The sequence below is a fragment of the Tasmannia lanceolata genome, unplaced genomic scaffold (assembly GCF_043159265.1).
Source record: "Tasmannia lanceolata isolate RefF3 unplaced genomic scaffold, GAP_Taslan_0.1 ptg000135l, whole genome shotgun sequence".
In the NCBI taxonomy this organism is placed as follows: Eukaryota; Viridiplantae; Streptophyta; class Magnoliopsida; order Canellales; family Winteraceae; genus Tasmannia; species Tasmannia lanceolata.
In genome coordinates this window covers 91,012-112,215 of record NW_027518811.1, presented here as the reverse complement: position 1 = coordinate 112,215, position 21,204 = coordinate 91,012, and the positions used below count along the sequence as shown (strand labels likewise).

General features: G+C 39.2%; 1 protein-coding gene across 1 annotated transcript; it reads left to right on the top strand.

Annotated features, from left to right (window-relative positions):
* The first annotated feature begins 1,064 nt into the window (after window positions 1–1,064).
* Window positions 1,065–12,907, top strand: LOC143866500 (uncharacterized). Its single transcript, XM_077375975.1, has 7 exons — window positions 1,065–1,328; window positions 9,269–9,685; window positions 9,780–9,942; window positions 10,046–10,287; window positions 10,947–11,971; window positions 12,118–12,488; window positions 12,576–12,907. Exons 1-7 carry the CDS (start codon window positions 1,065–1,067, stop codon window positions 12,905–12,907), a joined length of 2,814 nt encoding a protein of 937 aa, XP_077232090.1.
* Window positions 12,908–21,204: the final 8,297 nt, after the last annotated feature.

Genomic DNA, 21,204 nt, shown 5'->3' with positions numbered 1-21,204 from the left:
CATTGTGAGGAATCAATTTCATAAAATTTTGACCAAGTTAAGGTCCATTGACCTATTCTCTTCCTATTTCATCACAAAACCTAAAAAATATGAGTGAGAACATGATCCGTAATTTTCCTCAATGAGAAAACTAAAGAGTTACATCTCATCTTCTTTGCTGATGAAGGCATCATTGGGGGCGGAACTTTTATTCATTCTTTTATTTGCTTTAATAACTATACTGTTTTTTAGGCTTGTATCTTAGTCAGATAAACGCCCACGTTTCATATAAAAATAACTCTGGACCACACTTATTTGAAACAGTCAAACTACATGTCCTTTTTCAAAAGAGGAATGCTAAACTCAAGGGTGCCCTTGCAAAAATCAACTGAAAGGGGGGCCCCATTAGTTGCACGTCACCAAAGTACATTTATAATGTGTATTAATTGGACTTTGGTGACGTTCACCCAATGGGGTGCCCAGAGTTTAGCATTCCTTCCCTTTTCAAATATAAATTCAGAGGAGCATAAGACCAAATCTCTTATTTTAAAACACCCTTTTCCCATACAAACGCTCTAGGCCATTCAAAGGAGCATAGACCAAATCTCTTATTTTAAAACACAATTGTCCTATAAAAACGCTCTAGGCCATCTCCACTCTTCAGCTTCAAGCTTTGTTTTCTCCACACCGTTCATCAAGAGAAACAAGCTGTCACCAACTTCAAATTCATATCCGAAGAAAAAATAAACATTATAGAAACAAAGGTAGATTCAGTGAAATCCGTCATGGCAACGTATCCAATATGGAAGCACTTTCAACACAAAAGTCATAGGAATATACACTTGAATTTTCCATCTTCCTTTTTTCTTTGTATTTCTAATGAATGGCTAGTTTTTTTGCACTTTGTTTTCTCTTGTGTTAATCATGCTAGTGGGTTATAAATGAAAAAACAGTAGGAATTTTTCATTGTTTTTCTCATGGATGGCATGTTTTCTTGCACTTTGTTCTATCTTTTGTTAGTTATGCTATTGGGTTATAATTGAAAAACAGTAACATTGAAATCTTTTTTGTTGGGTCCCAGTGAGATGGATGAAATAACAGGCGATGATGAGTGGTTTTGTGATGAAAATAGAGAGAGTTATGATGCTATTGTGGTGGGTTCGGGCTACGGTGGATCCGTGGCTGCGTGTAGAATGTCGATGGCCGGAATTAAGGTGTGTCTGATCGAAAAAGGCCGCCGGTGGGAAGCAAAGGACTTTCCAACAGACAGTTTTCAGCTCATGTCTACTGTGAGGATGGATATGAGGAATTGGGGTGTCAGTTTTGGCCCCAAAGATGCATTGATCCATGTGAGTCTTCATATCTGTTTATGTTCTTCATATCCATGTAAGTCTTCATGTCAAGGCTCCATTGACTTGGGGGACGAAATTTTTATAATGGATTTTTTTTTCAAGGTTCTTTCGGAATTTTTTCCTTGGGAATTTTTTATTAACACTGGACCTAGGATATTTTTCCCATGGATTTTTAATTAGCATGGTTTATCATGATATCATCGCGGCTGGATGAATCTAAGCCATTAATCGTGATAAAAAGGCGCGAAGAATTTCTGTAGATTTATTAGATATATGTCTTTTCTTTTTTCTGTAGAACTCCAGTAAGTGTTGTAACAGTCCTACCATTTTTTTGAGGGCCTATGAATCTATTTTCAGATAAAAGCAAAACTATGTGGGTGTGCTTTGGTAGTGCTTGAGGCACTTTAAAAGCTGTTTTATTTTTTATTTCATTATTTTTTTTGTGAAGAAGTGTGTAGTTTTTATAAAATTAAATATCATTGGTTAATTCATTTCCTAGGATTTTTTTTCCTTGGTTAGAATTTTCTCCAATAAATAGAAAAAACAAAAATCTAGTTATACCTATTATTTTCTTTTCCAAGAACAGAAAATTTTGGAAAAGAAAATACCCCTATCTTGTAGAACACTCTTATTTGTGTATCCACATTATCTTTGACGGAAAATGAGAAGAAAATAGAAAAAAACGAAGAAGGGAAACCATATTTGTTTTATAGGAAATGACCAAAATACTCCTCTCATAGAAAATGATTGAAATAACATTGTCTAATAATTGATATCAAAACATCATTATATCACGGAAAATGATCAAAATATCCCTATCTTATAAAACTAGTTGCAGTCCCGTGCGATGCACGGGGAGAAGAAAAATTAGTATTCTAAAAAACTATCTATAACCCTCTCTTTATCTACGGAATTGCAATTTATTTTTTTTATAATTTCGTGTGTATCTATTCATAGAAGTCCAATAGGCATTACTCTCCATAAATATAGCGTGTATCTAATCTATACACACGACTTCTATGTATCGTCTCTTTTAAGAGAGAGAAAAAATACATGCTAGTTCTGTGTATAGACCCTTAATTTTAGGCGATATTTCAATTCTTTGATTTTAGCCTTTTTTTCAAATCCAAAATAAGAAGCGTATTTTACTATTTTAGGAGATTTAATCTGTGGAAAGATATTATTTTAATCAATCCTTGATTTTTGGCGATTTTTCCATTCCTTAATTTTAGGCATTTTAAATTCCGGGTGCCACATCCCCTTGACACGTTTTGAAATTTCATTATTAAGGTTACGTGTGATACAGGAATACGTGTGAAATGATGTGCCACATCCCCTTGATGCGTTATTAAATTTCAGAATGCAGTGGGGGTGACACGTGGCGCAGCCTCAGCTTCCCACATTCAGCTTTATTTATATATATAGATAACCAAAATATCTATTTTTATGAAAAAATGCCTAAAATACCTTTACACAAAGTTTGTGTATCCATGATAAGTTTGTCTATCCATAGTAAGAGAAATGATAGACAGCCCTTGCAAAAACCCATCCACAATGGTGGCCCCATGGGTCAATCTCAACAAAGGGCATTTATTGCTCATTTAAGTGTGTACTAGTAAAAAACCCGTGCGATGCACGGGCCGACAAAGAACGGTACGGACCACGTCATAGGTTGATCCAAACCGTCCATGTGATGGAACACAACATACATAGGTTGTGCCCCAAAAATCATTTCCATAGGCTGATCCTAGCCCTCAAATCTATAGATGTTTCCATAATTCCTCTTAGCTTAAATCGGATGGTTAAGATTACCCTATAGTTTTTTAATTAAAAAACCATAAAGGAGGGCGGTAAGATCAAAATTATACGGCTTTAATGGGTGCCTTTGTTAAAAGCATAAAGGAGGGGTAGGATTGCAATTATATGATTCAATGGGTGCCTTTGTTAAAAGCATAAAGGAGGGGCGGGGGTAGGATTGAAATTATATGAGTTGAATGGGTGCATTTGTTCAAAAAAGTCAAAATATGTGAGGTGTAATTCTCACGTAATTTTCAAAATAATGGAAAAAACTCTCTTCTTTTCATCCCATCTTATTGTAGTAGATTTATGGCAACCATTCTTATACTTTTCTGTGGCCTTATAAATGCATTTTATTGAGATGAACCAATTGGGGTGCCTTTTGCAAGAGTGTCCTTCGCTTTATCATTCATACTATGGTAAATTAGAGAAAAATAGAAAAAGTGTGAAAAATAAAAGATATAAGGAAAAATTCTCAAAAAATTGTGATTTTTATCTGAAATTCTCAAAAAATAGTTAAGTTGGCTAATTTCTCAAAAAAGGGGGAAACGCATCCCATGAGTGTTTTTGGACGAAAATGCCCTTTTAGCACTTTTCACCTACCATCTTCTTACCTTCTCCCTTATCTCTTTTATTTTTTACTCTTTTTTGAAACTGAAATCTCCCTCCTCTTGAAACGACGAGCTCTTGGCCGGAGAAGACGAGATTTTCGTCGGAAGGTCGTTCATTTCCATTCTTCGCAAACAGGTGCCAAATTGGCTTAATGGGTCGACCTACAGGTCGACCTTTCACTATTTGACCAAACTGGTAGGAAGACTAATTACAGTTCGACCTGCAGGTCGACCTTTCCACCATTCCGTCAGACAGGTGTAAAATAAGTGAAAACGGGTCTATCGGTTCAATGCGATTTAAAAAAAAAAAAAACCAAACGTCGTTTGCGAAAACCACTCCCCATAAAGACCACTTCCACACCCTCCCCCCCAAATTTCTACTCTGGAACCACTATTTATACCTTGGAACCACTACATAATGGTAAAATAGTAGTTCCTACGTATAATTAGTGGTTCCTATGTATAATTAGTGGTTCCTAGGTATAGTGAGTGCTTCTGAGTGTTTAAAACCCTATAAATACATTCATTCTCACAAGTATTAGGCCATCTAAACTATGAACCACCATAACATCCGAGTGTTTAGAAAACTATTTAACCCATTGTTCATAAATTCATTGCAACACTGACACCCAATGAAGTACTATTAGATTGTGTGAAGCAATATTTCTACTTTGGAACCACTATTTATACCTTCGAACTACTATTTATAACTTGGAACCACTACATAATGGTAAATAGTGGTTCCTAAGTATAATTATTGGTTCCTAGATATAATGAGTGTTTATGAGTGTTTAAAATCCTATAAATACAGTCATTCTCACAAGTATTAGGCCATCTAAACTATGAACCACTATAAGATCTAACTGTTTAATTAGACAACTATTTAACCCATTGTTCATACATTCATTGCAACTTTGACATCCACTGAAGTAATATTAGATTGTGTGAAGCAATATTTCTACCTTGGAACCACTATTTATACCTTGGAACCACTAAATGCTGGTAAATAGTGGTTCCTAGGTAAAATTAGTGGTTCTGAGGTATAATTAGTGGTTCCTAGTGTTTAAAATCCAATAAATACAGTCATTCTCACTTTTTATAGTGGTTTTGATTGCATAACTAATTCAATTTCATAATTTAAACTCTCGGAATGGAACAAGTATTAGGCCATCTAAACTATGAACCACGATAAGATCTGACTGTTTAGACAACTATTTAACCCATTGTGCATACATTCATTGCAACTTTGACATCCACTGAAGTAATATTAGATTGTGTGAAGCAATATTTCTACCTTGGAACCACTATTTATACCTTGAAACCACTACATACTGGTAAATAGTGGTTCCTAGGTAAAATTAGTAGTTCCTAAGTATAATTAGTGGTTCCGAGTGTTTAAAATCCAATAAATACAGTTATTCTCACTTTTTATAGTGGTTTTGACTACATAACTATTTCAATCTCACAATTTAAACTCTCGGAACGAAACAAGTATTGGGCAATCTAAACTATGAACCATGATAAGATCTGACTGTTTAGACAACTACTTAACCCATTGTTCATACATTCATTGCAACTTTGACATCCACTAAAGTAATATTAGATTGTGTGAAGCAATATTTCTACCTTGGAACCACTATTTATACCTTGGAACCACTACATACTGGTAAATAGTGGTTCCTATGTAAAATTAGTGGTTCCTATGTATAATTAGTGGTTCCTAGGTCTAATTAGTGGTTCCGAGTGTTTAAAATCCAATAAATACAGTCATTCTCACTTTTTATAGTGGTTTTGACTGCATAACTATTTCATTCTCACAATTTAAACTCTTGGAACGGAACAAGTATTAGGTCATCTAAACTATGAACCACGATAAAATATTACTGTTTAGACAACTATTTAACCCATTATTCATAAATTCATTGCAACTTTGACATCTACTGAAGTAAAATTAGATTGTCTGAAGTAATATCTCTACTCTGAAACCACTATTTATACCTTGGAACCACTACATAGTGGTAAATAGTGGTTCCTAGGTATAATTGCTGCTTCTGAGTGTTTAAATACTGGTTCCCAGATATCAACAATGGTTCCAAGAACAAAATATTGCTTCTACACATTTAATAGTGGTTGTAATTGTATAGACATGAGTTTCATCCCGGTTTACTCCAAATAGAAACATAGAGGGCAATAGAGAGATAGAGAGATTATGACAATACACCATAGCATTGGAAAGAGGATGATGACAATAACAAATGCCTAACACAACCATAACAAATCCCTAACAAGTAAACAAGATGATGAGAATACACCATAGCAGTGTAAGGAACATGTTAAATGTATGCAAATGTATCACAATTGACCTACTTGAGAACCTTAGGTTTGATAGCCAAAGAAAAATAAAAGATCCAATAAAATCTACATTTTAGGAGAGGGGAGTTTCACCTCTCTGCAATGGAATTTCGTTTGGAATTTTTACAACAGCCAATGGAGTTTGATTTTGGCATGGGAAGAAGAAGGTAAAAAAGTCAAAATGGTAGGTGAATTGCATTGGAATTTGTTGCTTACTTTCTTGGAGGGAAAGGTAACATAAGGGCATTTTTGTCCTTAAACACTCCTTGGGATGTGTTTCACCCCTTTTTGAGAAATTAGCCAACTCTACCCTTTTTTTGAGATTTTCAGATAAAAATCACAATTTTTTGAGAATTTTTCCAAGATATAATAAAAAAAATAAAAAAATAGAAATCCTAAGAAAAAAATAAAATGTTAGAAAACTCCTATTTTATAAAATGACCAAAAGACCCACATCTCATAAAATTACCAAAATACCCTTATCTCTTCATAAATGATAAAAATATCCTCTTCACATGGAAAACTATATAAAGAGTTTTTATATGGTGCCCGACCGTCAAGTACTTTGCTAGCGGTACCACCCTTGAGATTTGATCCAACAGCAGACCACTTTTTCAGAGTCTGTTGTTGGATCAAATATCAAGGTCAGTACTTCAAAGTACTGCCCACAAGACACTTCACGGTCGGGCACCATACAATTTCTCCGATCCAAAATACCTCTACGTCGTAGAAAATAATCAGAATAGTCCTATCTCATATAAAATGACCAAAATACCATCGTCCTTATTTACCTCCCCGTTGCAGATTTTAGGGGTATTTTGGTCATTATTCATGAGATCATTTAGTTCGGTCATTTTTTAAGAGATAGAGGTATCTGGTCATTTTTCATGGGAGATCAAATTTTGTTCATTTTTCATGAGCTAAGGGCATTTTGACAATTTTCTTTCAGATAGGTTATTTTGGTCATTTTCTGTGAGGTAGAGTTGCCTAAAAATAATTTTCCATGAAAATGTTGACCAACATCAACCAAACAGTACAAGTTTAAATTCTAGAAACTTTAAGGATGTGTAACACACAGCAAATAAAAAATCCAGGAAAAAAGAATAGATTATAGAACTTTCTTAACTCAACTACTCAACTCAACTAAGCCTTTGTCCCAAACTAGTTGGGGTCGGCTAATGAATCCTTTAGAAAATGTTCGTGAAGAAGGTGAAAGTATCTACTCGGCTCAAATTGACTAAGTCTAATCTTGACACTAGTTGGGTTCGCCTACATGGATCATTTTCTTCCATTCTCTCCTATCCAAGGTCATGTTCTCTTTTATGTTCCTAGCCATCAAGTATTTCCTAATTGTTTCCACCCAAGTTGTTTTCGGTTTGCCCCTACCTCTTTTTACTCCATCAACTTGGCACGAGTCACTTCTTCCCACTGGAGCATCAAAGGCCTACGTTGGATATGCCCAAACCATCGTAAGCGGTGCTCTCGCATCTTCTCCACAATTGGTGCCAACCCCACCTTTTTACGGATGTCTTCATTTTTAATTTTATCTAACCTTGTGTTGCCGCACATCCATCTAAGCATTCGAATCTCCGCTACACTTATCTTATGCATATGATGCTTCTTGGTGGCCCAACATTATGAGCCGTACAGTATGGCTGGCCTCACAGCGGTCTTATAAAACTTTCCCTTCAACTTGGTAGGTATTTTACCGTCGCATAGAACTATGGAAGCATACTTCCACTTCAACCAACCTGCTCTTATTCTGTGGTTAACATCCTCTTCAATCTCTCCTTGTGTAAGATTGAACCAAGATAGCGAAAGATATCCGTCTTAGGTATCTCCTGTCTAGTCTTATTTACTACATTCTCGCTTCGCGTCTTTACATTGCTAAAGTTGCACTCCATATACTATTTTTTAGTCCTACTTTGTCTAAAACCTTTGGATTCCAAAGTAGTTTTCCATAACTCTAACTTAGCATTAACTGCTCATTTGGTTTCATCAATTAATACTATGTCATCTGCAAATAACATACACCACGGCACCTCATAATGGAGACCAGCCGTAAGTTCATCCATAACTAGAGTAAAAAGATAAGGGCTTAGAGCTGATCCTTGGTACAGTCCTATTGTAATTGGAAACTCACTAAACATGCCATCTGTAATTCTAACACTAGTTATGCCTCCATCGTACATATCCTTAATCACATCAACATATTTAGAAGGCCATTTTTCCTTTCAATGACCCACCACAGAACACTCCTGGGAATCCTATCATATGCTCTCTCCAAATCAATGAAAACCATATGAAGGTCTTTTTTATTTTCTCTAAATCTCTCCATTAACCGCCTAATCAAGAAGATAACTTACATAGTCGATCGTCTGGGCATGAAGTCAAACTGATTCTCTGGCACTCTAGTCTCTTTTCTTAGTCTATGATCAAATACCCTCTTCCAAAGCTTCATGGTGTGACTTATTAGCTTAATTCCCCTGTAATTGGTGCAACTCTGAATCATTTCATTGAAGAGTGGCCAAGTTTACGGCCGGCTGCCAACCTGGCGCCAACCCTCCTCCTTTATCCTGGCTTGGGACAAGCTGTGAAAAACACAGGCTGAGTTACATTATAGAACTTAGTCGGAAAAAAATATTTTTCAAGAAAAAACTTTATGTACATCCAAACATGCTCATAGAGTAAGCTTGAGAGAAGGGCTGATTTTTTTTCTTACATTTTTTTTTTTGAAAAAGATCACATGATTGAAAGATCATCCTATTTTCATTTAAAAAAAGGGGGTTGCAAGTTCATATCTGGAGGCAAAACATGCCCCAAAAATGATTTGAGTCTCTAAATGCACCCAATTTGGCTACATGATCAGCCAAGTCGTCGCCAGTATTCCTACGGAGAACCAATTTGAGAAATAATCCGATTGATTTGATGTGGATGATCTTGATTAAGGAATTGAAATTGGAACAAAGAATTAATGTGTATTCTGGAAAATTGTTTGGGTGATTGATTTGATGTGGATGATCTTGATTAAGGAATTGAAATTGGAACAAAGAATTAATGTGTATTCTGGAAAATTGTTTGGGTGATTGATTTGATGTGGATGATCTTGATTAAGGAATTGAAATTGGAACAAAGAATTAATGTGTATTCTGGAAAATTGTTTGGGTGACAACGCAGCTACATGTACAAGATGATTCACTAGCAGGGGTGGCTTGTGGACTTGGCGGAGGCTCTCTAGTAAATGCAGGAGTGATGGTGTCAACGCCTGTTCGCATGAGAAAGAACCCAAAATGGCCAAAGGACTGGCAAATGGATTGGGAGGTATGTGAAGCATCTGCTTTAGCAATGTTGAGACCACAAAGTGTTCCAATAGAGTTCAACAATGCCAAAGTCATGAGACACATAAGTGAAGATATTGAAGAAAGTAGCATGAGTTCGATCAAGCTCACCATGAATTTCGCTCATGAAGAAGGACCCAGCTCAAAAGGAACTCAACAATTGGAAAACTGCCTAGCTTGTGGAAATTGTATGTCTGGATGTCCTTATAATGCTAAGAACTCTACAGACAAGAACTATTTAGCATCCGCAATTCAGGTAAAAATCCTACTAGACTTGTTTCATATCATTTCCCTGGTTATATATGAAAAGCTCTTTCTGATATCAGGTTATTCACTTTCTGATGTTGCAGGCTGGATGTATAGTGAAAACAGGATGCCAAGTTCAGTACATAGTAAAAAATCCAGATGAAGATATCAAAGAGCAGGGTAGAATCAACAAAAAACAGCAACGAAGATGGCGGGTTTACTTTGACAATTTTGAATATATGTGTTGTGATTTTGTAGTTCTCTCTGGTAATCTCTTTTCTGAATGACTTGTCAGTTAATGACATGTTACTTTGTTTGGTTTCAATCCTATTTGAATTGCCAAGTAATTTGAAATGTTGTTTTCGTGAAGCTGGAGTTTTGGGTACAGCAGAAATATTATTACAGTCTGAAAGAAGAGGGCTAAGGCTCTCTGACAAGCTTGGATTTGGCTTTAGCTGCAATGGGAACAATGTGGCCTACATTGCTGGAAGCAAGGCACCATTGAATGCTAATGGTCTGAATAAAAAGCAATTCTCGAAAGTACCTTTCCAAGACAGACCAGGGCCTGCCATTTCTTCATCCTATACTTCTTCTCTGGGCTTCACAATTCAGGTCCAGGACTTCTGCAGACCTTGTTCAAAGAATTGAAACAATCATTTCATTTATATTTTTAAACATAACCTATAACTTTACAGATGAAATCAGCTGTTCAGATGTATATATGCACATTCATGTATATGTAACTCATGTATGCAGGCTTCATTGTACAAGCTGTGTAGAGTTTCTGTTAATGAACCTTTCAAAAAAAAAAAAATTTTGTTAATGAATCATTAACATATGGTACATTAACCTAACTCTTGATAAATATTAACTAGGGAATGCCTTGTGTATACTCTATCCACTGAAACTTGCTATATAAACCACTAGTACCGTGGCCATCGATCTGGACCGGCAAGCTGACATGATGAACAGGATATTCCGAGCCATTGGATCTATCTATTGGGCGTCCTGAAAAGTATGTGAGCTGGGGTCCCAAAAAAAGTCCACTTGACATTTGGGATCATTTGGCTGGTTTGAGTTTTGGGCTATGACCTATCCTAGAGTTTGTCTATGGATTGGATGGTCTGGATCTATGGGCATATGGTTTGATCAAAATGTACAGGTGGATATATGCACTGAGTTGAAACATATATATACAGGATCATTCTAGTTTGTTAGATCATGGCAAATCGAATATTATGGTAACAACATATTTCTGATTTCTTCTGCAGAGTGGAGTGCTTCCAACAGCTTACCCTTACTTGTTATTTAAGGGTATTCTAAGCTATGGATGGCCTAGTGGTTATTGGTTCTTACATGGCATAATTGATAAGTTAAAACACATGATGGGACTAAAATCTAGCGAATCCATGGTGCTCAACGCAATGGGATATGATGATGGTGATGGGAGAATTACATTAGACAAGGGCACAGACAAAATCTGCTTCACTCCTCCCCATGATCCATTACTTCCAAGAAAAATTCAAGCACTTCAAAAGATTGCTAAGAGACTAGGAGCTATCTTGTTCATGTCGAGGTACCGAAGTTCATCGGTTCATCTCTTGGGAGGGTGCAATGTTGCATCAGATCCTTCACATGGAGTTTGTAACCCCAATGGCCAGGTTTTTGACCAGAGAAATCCATCTCCCACCGTGCACGGGGGACTATATGTTTGTGATGCCTCCTTGATCCCTTGTTCTGTAGGCATAAACCCATGCCTTACGATTGCTACAGCTGCAGAGTATGTAAGTAGGCACCTAGTGCAAGATGTCTTGAAGTATAAGAGCTGTAATATGTTGATCCATGCTCCAGTCAAAGAATCAAAAACTCACCCTAGACTATTGAATTTAGAGTTTGCAGACAAAAGAGTTGATTTGGACCCACAGTCGGGAATCAACAGAAAATCAGGTAATGGGCTGAGATCTTCCGGTGAATTTTCCATGATGAGTACTAGCAAGATGGTCACAATGGGAGAAATCATGAGAGGCTATGTGGGAGGAATGCCGTGCACAGCTTATCTCATAATGAAGATGAATTCGGGAGATCAGAAAGGCTGGGATGAAGGCAATCTGACCATGGGAGACCGTCACCCACTTCTAAGAGGAAAGGTTGGTGGGTATGTTGAATTTCGAGCTTTGCATAAAGATAAACTCTATATTATAGATGGGAAGGTGGATATGTGCAGCATAGAGAGCCGAACTCCTTATACACAGCACATGTGCTACCGACTGCTACTAGCATCATCCTCAGGTTCAAGGTATGGAATTTCATTTACAGAACTTACTCAGTTAATGGCTTTTTGTGGGGTTCTCTCTGTTTTCTCCAAGTTCACTATTCCTCGATCAAATTCCAGTTTTAGAAATGCTATAATGATCCCACTAATAATAATTATTTGTAACACAGATATATTCTTGAGGGTAAGAAGATAATGAATCCTTATCTTCTGGCTTCTTATGCATGGAGTGAGTCTAGAACCATGCATGTGACTTTCAAAGCAGTCCATCAAATTGACAAGGTCAACCTTGGAAGGTCCCATGAATTAACAGAGGAGATGCTGAATCTTAAGGGTGAGCTTCACGTGTCCACCGTGGAGCTAGTTAGGTGCTTGATAACCATGAAAGGGGACCAAAAGATAAGGTTTATAAGTCTTCTTCTACAAAGCCTCTTGAGAACTTACATCTTGCAGATACCTAGATCGAGACATGTCGACTTTGGTCCCTTGGATATGAATCAAAGACCTTACCCACCTTGCATTCATCATGAGATGAAAACAGGTATTTGAAAATATTAAGCTGCTTCATATGTTCTTATCCATTTAAGGTTGTAAGTTTTTCATGGTGTGTTTCCTGTTAATCGTACAGATGATGGGTTCATAATCAGTTGCAAGCAATGGAAGTGTAGTCAAAATACATGGACGCCTGGAGGAGAAAGACGACCATATCCTGTTCTCCTGCTTAATGGGTACGCCGCTGAGAGCTATTGGCTACCAACTGAACCTAAAGATATGGTTAGGACTTTATTAGAAGAAGGATTTGAGACATGGCTTCTTCAATCAAGAGTACATCACTCTAATCCTTCAAATGACTTCACGATAGAAGATATAGGAAAGTTTGACATCCCAGCAGGTAAACTTCGAAATTCTTTATACGTGAATAGAGTTTTACCAAATAAATTCAGAATTCTATCCACTTGAACTAGGAATGGGATTTTAAGAAAATATAATATTCACAATAAGTCATGTCATATGGCAGTGCTCTCAAAGATCTGGGAATTGCATGGGCCTTCTATGAAGGTTCATGTGATTGCGCATTGCGTCGGAGGCTTAGCAATTCATATTGCTCTCTTGGGTGGCCATATCTCTGCTACCCATATCGCATCTCTATCCTGTACCACATCTTCTATGTTCTTCAAGCTCACTACTTCATCACTAGTTAAGATGAGGCTTCCTATCATTCCTGTAAGTCTCTCTCCAAATAAGCACACACACACACACACACACATATTCAAGGTTCAAAAATCCAGACTATCATCTAAACCAATTTATCTTGGAATTCATTTGACCTAAGTAAATCCCCACTAAATAAGGCAAGTTGAGTACTTTCGTACAGATGACAACAGTAGGGTGACTTCCCCAAAACAAGTTTTTTGTTCTCATTTCCCATAATTCTATTTGGTAACCACAATATTATGACAGCTTAAAAAAAACCATAATATTATGACGTATGATTTCCTAAAGGCTCTCGTATTGCCACCCATGAATTAGGTTCTTCCACCCCATGCCAGCTTGTTCTATTTGTAAACGAACTGACATGGGTGGGAAACGCCTAGTTTTGAGGGTGGCAATACAAGTCTATTAACAAATGTTTATATCTTGATACCCTAACATAAAAATATTAAATATATAACATAATTCAAAATTAGATTGGGCATATAAGAGGAAATAATCTATCACAAAATCTGAACTTGAGCTCAAATCGAGGTTGCAGTAAGTTCTGTCTTTGAACCCACTTGAATTATCTTCTCGCCCAATCTCACTCCAATATTTTAACTTGAAATTACCATGTTTAAATAACAATTGGTTTATATAGCTAACTAAATCAACTTTCAGATCTCCATGGCGATACTAGGTAAGAACAGAATCTTACCGATACTTGAAAGTTCAAAAGATAGCTTCCGGCACTGGCTTCTAAAATTGGTTGCCTGTTTGATCCCCCGCTACGAGAGATGCACTTGCATTGAGTGCGAAGTACTCTCTGGCATATTCGGCAATGCATTTTGGCACAACAATATCAGTCATACATTGCATCACTGGCTGAACAAGCAAAGCTTGCCAAGTCTGCCCATGTCAGCCTTTCCTCACCTTAGAAAGATCTGCATCAATGGCTTCATTGTCGACTCTAATGGGAAGAACTCATATCTGATCCATCCTGAGAGAATGACACTCCCCACGCTCTATATCTCCGGTGGAAGGAGTCTCTTGGTTACTCCACAGACATCATTTCTTGCTAACCAATACATGAGATTGCACCAACCTGGTTTTCATCATGCAAGAGTGGTAGTGGATGGCTTTGGGCATTCAGATCTTTTAATTGGAGAGGAGTCTTATAAAAGAGTCTTCCCTCACATTATATCGCATATGAGACTAGCTGAACAAGGGGGTATTAGTGCTTTGAATATGGTAGAGACCAGTTACAGTAAGGAATCCTTGTCATGGGCTAATGCAGAGGATGGAAAAGGATTATCTGGAGCTGGAATTTTTTTTATCCTTATATTTTTTTTCTTACTGATGGTAATTATATTTTCTTCCTATATATAATTTGCATGAAGGAAAGATCAATTAGTTAATCGTGATGTTTTGATGTTGTAATGTTCTTTGACTGTTATGAAATGAGATGAGAACATGTTAACTTACCAAAGCTTTTGGAGAAAGGCGTTATTTATCTTTTATACTTTAACACTCCCCCGCACGTGTGGCCCTCTTGGCAAACGCGTGGCACATGTGGTCCCACTTTGGGCCGACCATCGCATGTGGATTTTGCTATCTGGGAGGTTTGAACTTGAGACCTTTGGCTCTGATACCATGTTAACTTACCAACTTCTCCAAAAGCTTAAGCTTTTGGATAAAGGCGTTATTTATCTTTTATACTTTAACAGAATACAATAATGTCTCTCAAAGCAGATCCCATCAAAATGGATAACCCCTAAATAATCTCTCATAGCAGATCCAATTAAAATAGATAACCTCTGATATCTAATAAAATTATTTCAATCATGTTGCTTCCCTTAGAAGCAGGAATCTTCCTCATGGGTGCTGCTCCCAAGCTAGAACCGTGATTCAGCGTTCCTTAGGATGGGAACCGCTCCCACGATGCTCCCAACGTATTTCTATTATTCCTTCAGTCTTACTATCACCAACTAACTTGCATCAAACTCATCCAACACTTCAAAGTACTTCATTAGAACAAGCACAAAGGCGTCTTAAGAAGGCATGAGGAGAGAGGGCATGAAAATGAAGATGGTTAGAAATTACTACTTTTTTATGGACTTGGATTTTGAAAGATATGTGTTAGAAGCCACCAAAGAGGGAGAAAGAAAGAGAAAGAAGAGAAAGAGTGAGTTAGGGATCCTCCCCCTCACTTATGTATTTATAGGAAAGAGAACATCCAAAGGACTACTATGCCCTTATGGCTGCAATACACACCCACACACACTTCTAACACTCCCCCTCAAGCTGGAATGTATATATTATACATTCTCAGCTTGTTACAGATGTCATTTAATTTTGCATTACTAAGGGATTTAGTGAAAACATCGGCTAGTTGGCCCACAAACCGAGTGGAGGAAACATGAATCTGGCCTCCATGAACTCGCTGGCGAATGAAGAGACAATCAACCTCTATGTGCTTCGTTCTCTCATGGAAGACAGGATTGGTAGCTATATGAATCACAACCTTATTGTCGCAATAAAGCTGAGCCGGAGAAGATGAGGAGAAACCAATCTCAGATAGGAGTGAACGTAACCAAAGGAGTTCTCCACTAGTATGGGACATAGATTGGTACTCTACCTCGGCACTAGACTTAGAAACAATGTCATGTTTCTTACTCTTCCATGACACTAAATTGTCACCAACAAAAGTACAATATCCAGTGGTGGATCTCCTATCTGCAGGAGATCCCGCCCAGTCTGCATCACTAAATCCTTCCATCCTGGTATGCCCATGCTTCTTGAATAGGAGGCCTTTCCCTAGTGCCCCTTTCAAGTAGCGAATAATCTGAATAATTGCTCCCAGGTGGGAAGTACTGGGTGAGCTCATATGTCAACACCAACAGCATATGATATATCTAGAAGAGTGACTGTAAGATATATGAGCTTACCCACTAGCCTCCTATATATGCCAGGATCATCTAACAAATCCCCTTCTTCTGGAAGAAGTTTCACATTTGAGTCCATAGGAACTAAGGCAGGTTTCACTCCAAGGTAACCTATCTCCTCAAGAAGATCCAACACATATTTTCGCTGAGAGAGAGAGAGAGAGAGAGATACCTCTAGTAGAATGGGCAACCTTAATGCCAAGAAAGTATCTAAGACGTCCCAGATCTTTGGTTCAGAACTCTTTCTGCAATAATGTCTTCAGTTTGTGTATCGCCACTGAATCACTGCCTGTAATGATAATGTCATCAACATACACTATCAATAGAGCACAACCAGCACCCGACTGATAACTGAAGACAGAGTGATCAACAACACATTGCTTCATGCCAAAGCGCATGATAGCATCGCTAAACCGGCCAAACCAAGCTCTAGGGGACTGCTTCAGGCAATATATAGATTGTCGCAACCGACACACTGAGGAGGACATCTCCTCCTAAGCAACATACGTAGGAGGCTCCATATACACCTCCTCAATAAGCTCTCCATGTAAGAAGGTATTCTTCACATCTAACTGATGTAGGGGCCAACCGTTGTTAACTGCAAGTGAGAGGAGAACCCTGACAGATTTTATTTTGGCAACCGGCGAAAATGTCTCATGTTAATCAACTCCAAATGTTTGAGTATAACTTTTGGCAACTAGGTGCGCCTTAAGGCGCTCAACTGTTCCGGTATAACGGCAACTAGGTGCGCCTTAAGGCGCTCAACTGTCCCGTCAGGTAAGTGTTTGACGACATAAACACAGCGGCAACCGACGGGCTGAGCTCCAGGTGGAAGGGGAACCAAATCCCATGTATGATTAGCCTGAAGGGCCTCCATCTCAAGGTCCATAGCCGCACACCAACTAGGATGATCAAGAGCTGCTGGCAATGACTGTGGCATAGAAACAGAAGATAAAGAACATACAAAACTTCGAAACATAGGGGTCAGAGAGTCATAGGAAACAACTGAGGAAATAGGATGAGCAGTACTATGAGAATGAGTACGCGAGGCAATGAGAGAATCTACAGGTACTTGAGAAGAGGTAGTCGTGATCTCCAGGAGGATGTTGATGGGCTGTAGACATCGACTTGCGTTGATATGCCTTCGTAGGAGTTGGAGGAGGAGCCTCTGGAGCCTGTAATGAAGAGGAGGGCTCATAAACAGTGCTAGATGGAGGAACCGACAAAGGAGGAGCCGAGGAAAGAGAAGGTGTGCAAGACTCAGGGACCGGCAAAGGAGCAGACGAGGAAGGAGAAGGTATGGGGTCTGGAAGAGCTAGACGAGGAAGCGGGATGTCCGAATCAAGAACTGCGGGACAATCCTCAGGAGGAGTGATAAAGTAAGACTCGGACTCAGAAAAGGTGACATCGGCAGAGACAAATGACCTACGTAAGCGAGGACTGTAACACCGATAACCTTTCTGGGTTCGTGAATACCCAAGAAAGATACATCGCTCAGCCGAGGGCTATCTAATCCAAGGCCGAGGTTGTGGACAAAGCACACCCAACCAAAGCCCCGAAGGGTGAGAGGAAAATGGTCATACTGGGGATGTAACAAGGCGAATGAGGATGAACCACCAAGGACAGGGGAAGGAAGCCTATTGGTAAGGAAGCAGGTTGTAAGGAGGGCATCACCCCAATAGGTCTTAGGGACCCGCATTTGAATGAGAAGAGTACGAGTACCATCCAGTAAAGATCTCAACCTACGTTCTGCCACACCATTTTGTTGGGAGGTGTGAGCACATGAAGATTGGTGGATGATGCCACGAGTAGAGAGGAATTCTTGGAGGCCATTAGATTGTGAAAAGTACTCTCGAGCGTTATCAGTGCACAAACATTTGATTGAACGACCAAACTGATTTGTAACCTCGGCATGAAATGTGCGAAAGGCAGAGAAAACCGCCGAGCTGTCTTTGCAGATAAAGCCAAGTCATGCGCGAAAAGTCATCAATGAAGACAATGAAATATCAGTATCTAAAAAGAGAGGTAGTCCGTGCAGGACCCCATACATCCGAGTGTACTAACTCGAAAGGGTACGAGAGTCTACTAACAAGTCTAGGAGGAAACGACACACAGCGGTGTTTGCCAAGCTCACAGGCCTCACACTGAAACGGCTGAATGGGGGTAGGAACAATGGAGGTCCGTTGTAGACGCTTGAGGCAAGGATGACCAAGGCGACAGTGCCACTGATAGGCATCGATGGAGCTGTGCAAAACAGTACTGGAAGGGCCACAGTCGAGACGATAAAGCCCATCCACCTCACATCCCGAACCAATCATTTTCCCAGTCGAGAGATTCTGAAACAAACAATAAGATGGATAAAATGAGACAGAGCAATGAAGATGTTTGGTAAGCTGACTAACTGAAAGTAGGCTAAAAGTGGACTTGGGAACACATAAGACAGAGGATAGTAAGGCCAGGGCATGGAGAAATACTGTCAATACCAGCAAGAGTAATAGACTGCGAGGATAGGGGCCGAAAGGAACTAAGAGATGAAGAAGAACCTGTCATATGGTTGGATGCCCCAGAATCAATGATCCAGGAGTTCGAGCTAGAAAGAAAAGAGGCAGGGAAACTACCTAGCTAGGCAAAGACGGCACTCTGCGGGCGACGGAATAATCAAAAGCGCTGGAACTCATCATAGTCAGCGCGAGAGCCTCAGAAGGGGTGGTTGTACTATGCGGTGAAGAGGAAGCCAATATAGCTAAAGGAGCAGAAGCCAAATGGTGTACAGAGTGAATGATACGAGGCTCAGGAGGCGGATGGAGCTCGGGATGAAGAGCATAACAAGTGTCAAGATAAGGTCCCCCTCCGACAATGAGAACAATATGGATGGGGACGACCACCAATATCGTGGCCGCCAGTAAGATCACGGCCACCAACACATATACTACGGCGACGACCACAACCAAAGGTACCGCCACCACGGGTAGCACCATCACTAGTGCTATAAGCAGCAATAGTAGAGCCATCAAAGAAATCAGAATGAGTAGAGGCGCTAACGAGGCACAGCTCAGTGTTCGAATAGCCCTCCATGAGAGAGGGCACACAATGAGGTGGGAATGAACCATCCACCAATGAAAAAGAGCTGGGTAAATAGGAAACTGAAGATAATGTAGAGGGACGAAGCGAAATGGTTAGGCTAAGAGAGGGATCCACAATAAATGGATGATCCATGAAGAGAAAGACAGAAGAAGGAGCTCAAGTACTATGACTGCAGAGCCCGAAAGGAAGAGGGGCTACTAGATGAGCCAAGAGAGAATACCGCAGCTCTGATGACAACCACTACAACCGAGAGAGGCGGGAGACATGATAAGGCCTCGAAGAGAGAAATACATAAATATACAAAGGAATCGGAGCCGCGGAAAGAGTTATGGGGACTAAAATATTTAGGCCATGAAGAAAAGGGACAAAAAAAAAGAAAAAGGAAGAAAAGGAGAAGATGACTCGGGTTTTAGAATATGTAAGGCTTCAAATGGTAGAGGTTGGGGTGGAGGAGGTGGTGGTGGTGGTGGTGGAGGAGGAGGTGGAGGGTGGTGGTGGTAGTGGTGGAACTGTAGCGGGTACTATAGCGGGTTACTATAGCGGTTTACTGTATCAGGGAGTGGGAGGAGAGGAGATGGGAGGAGGAAGGGAGCTTGCAAGGTGGTCCCTAGGGCCTCAAACCCTAGGGCTCTGATACCATGTTAGAAGCCACCAAAGAGGGAGAAAGAAAGAGGAAGAAGAGAAAGAATAAGTTAGGGATCCTCCCCCTCACTTATGTATTTATAGGAAAGAGAACATACAAAAGACTACTATGCCCTGATGGCTACAATACACACCCACACACACTTCTAACAATATGGTTAGAAATTATTATTTTTTGATGTACTTGAATTTTGAAAAATATATAAAGATAATATTACATAAACGCTCTCATGGGTCTCCCAACCTTAGACTCTTTTAGACCCACATGCTCCCTCTCCCCCGTCGGCCCCGCCAACGCACACGGTTCATGCTTCTAAGTTGCTTCCTATGTATAAAACCGAGAATCTCTAATCTTATAAAATTTCATCATGGGAGATGGTATTGCCCCGCACGAAAAAGGAAGAGTCAATTCTACTTTTACAAAACCTAGCACCCAATAATGCCAAAGATATTTTAGTATTACATGCCCAAGGAGACTGTTTTAGTCAATGCAAAGCTTTCTTTAATTTTCACACAAGACTATTCTCCTTAATTTTCCTTGGGGTGAAGATACATATCGACGCCTTTCACGTGACCGTGCAGGAAAATATTTTTAAATTCCATGTGACACTAAAAATATTTATTTTTTCAACAGGAGCAAAGATCTTTTTTGTAGTCCACTCCATAGGTCTAAGTTCCCTTGGCAACTAATCTTGCTTTGTGCATTTCAATGGAGCCATCACTATTAAATTTTGTTTTAAAAACCCATCTACAACTAACTAGTCTTTTGCCATAAGGAAATTAGACAATTTCCCATGAGTATTTCCCATGAGTAATTTATGTGAAGAGCATTTAGTTCTTCTAGTGAAGAGCATCAATTTCTTCTTTCATGACCTTCCACCACGCAGGTGGGAAATTGGCTTCAAAATAATTATGGGTTCTAGATTATTGGAAATGGAGCTATAAAATGCATAGTATGTTGGAGATACATTATCATAAGTTACTTGATTTTGAATCGGAAACGAGACAATATACTAAGTAATAAAATCCTTTAGCATGGATGATGGGCAAGAAGCAAGACAAGTTCTACATAGAGCAAGAGATTGAGTAAAATCTTGAGTAGGAGGTCCATTAAGAGGTCCACTAAGTTACAAAATTACGCCTAATTCCTTAAGTGGCCCCTATACACATAAAAAGGGTTTCACATAAAAATGCTCTCACTTGGGCCCAAGAGGGAGGCCCATTAAGAGGCCGTCCAAAGGTTGCCAATTCATAAAAACGTAGTGGGACCACAACCACTTGCACCACTATGCAATGTGGTTTGGGTAGTTATTGCATGAGAAAGGACAATATAAAGGCATTTTCCTCTCTTTATAAAGGAGGATAGAAAATTCAAGAAGGATCCAGAGAGGA

What these genes read in the sequence shown, in the direction of transcription:
- LOC143866500 (XM_077375975.1), top strand. Translation starts at nt 1,065, where the DNA reads ATGGATGAAATAACAGGCGATGATGAGTGGTTTTGTGATGAAAATAGA. An exon ending in CCAAAGATGCATTGATCCAT is followed by an intron (nt 1,329 to 9,268) that starts GTGAGTCTTCAT and finishes GTGACAACGCAG; the next exon opens with CTACATGTACAAGATGATTC. An exon ending in ATTTAGCATCCGCAATTCAG is followed by an intron (nt 9,686 to 9,779) that starts GTAAAAATCCTA and finishes CTGATGTTGCAG; the next exon opens with GCTGGATGTATAGTGAAAAC.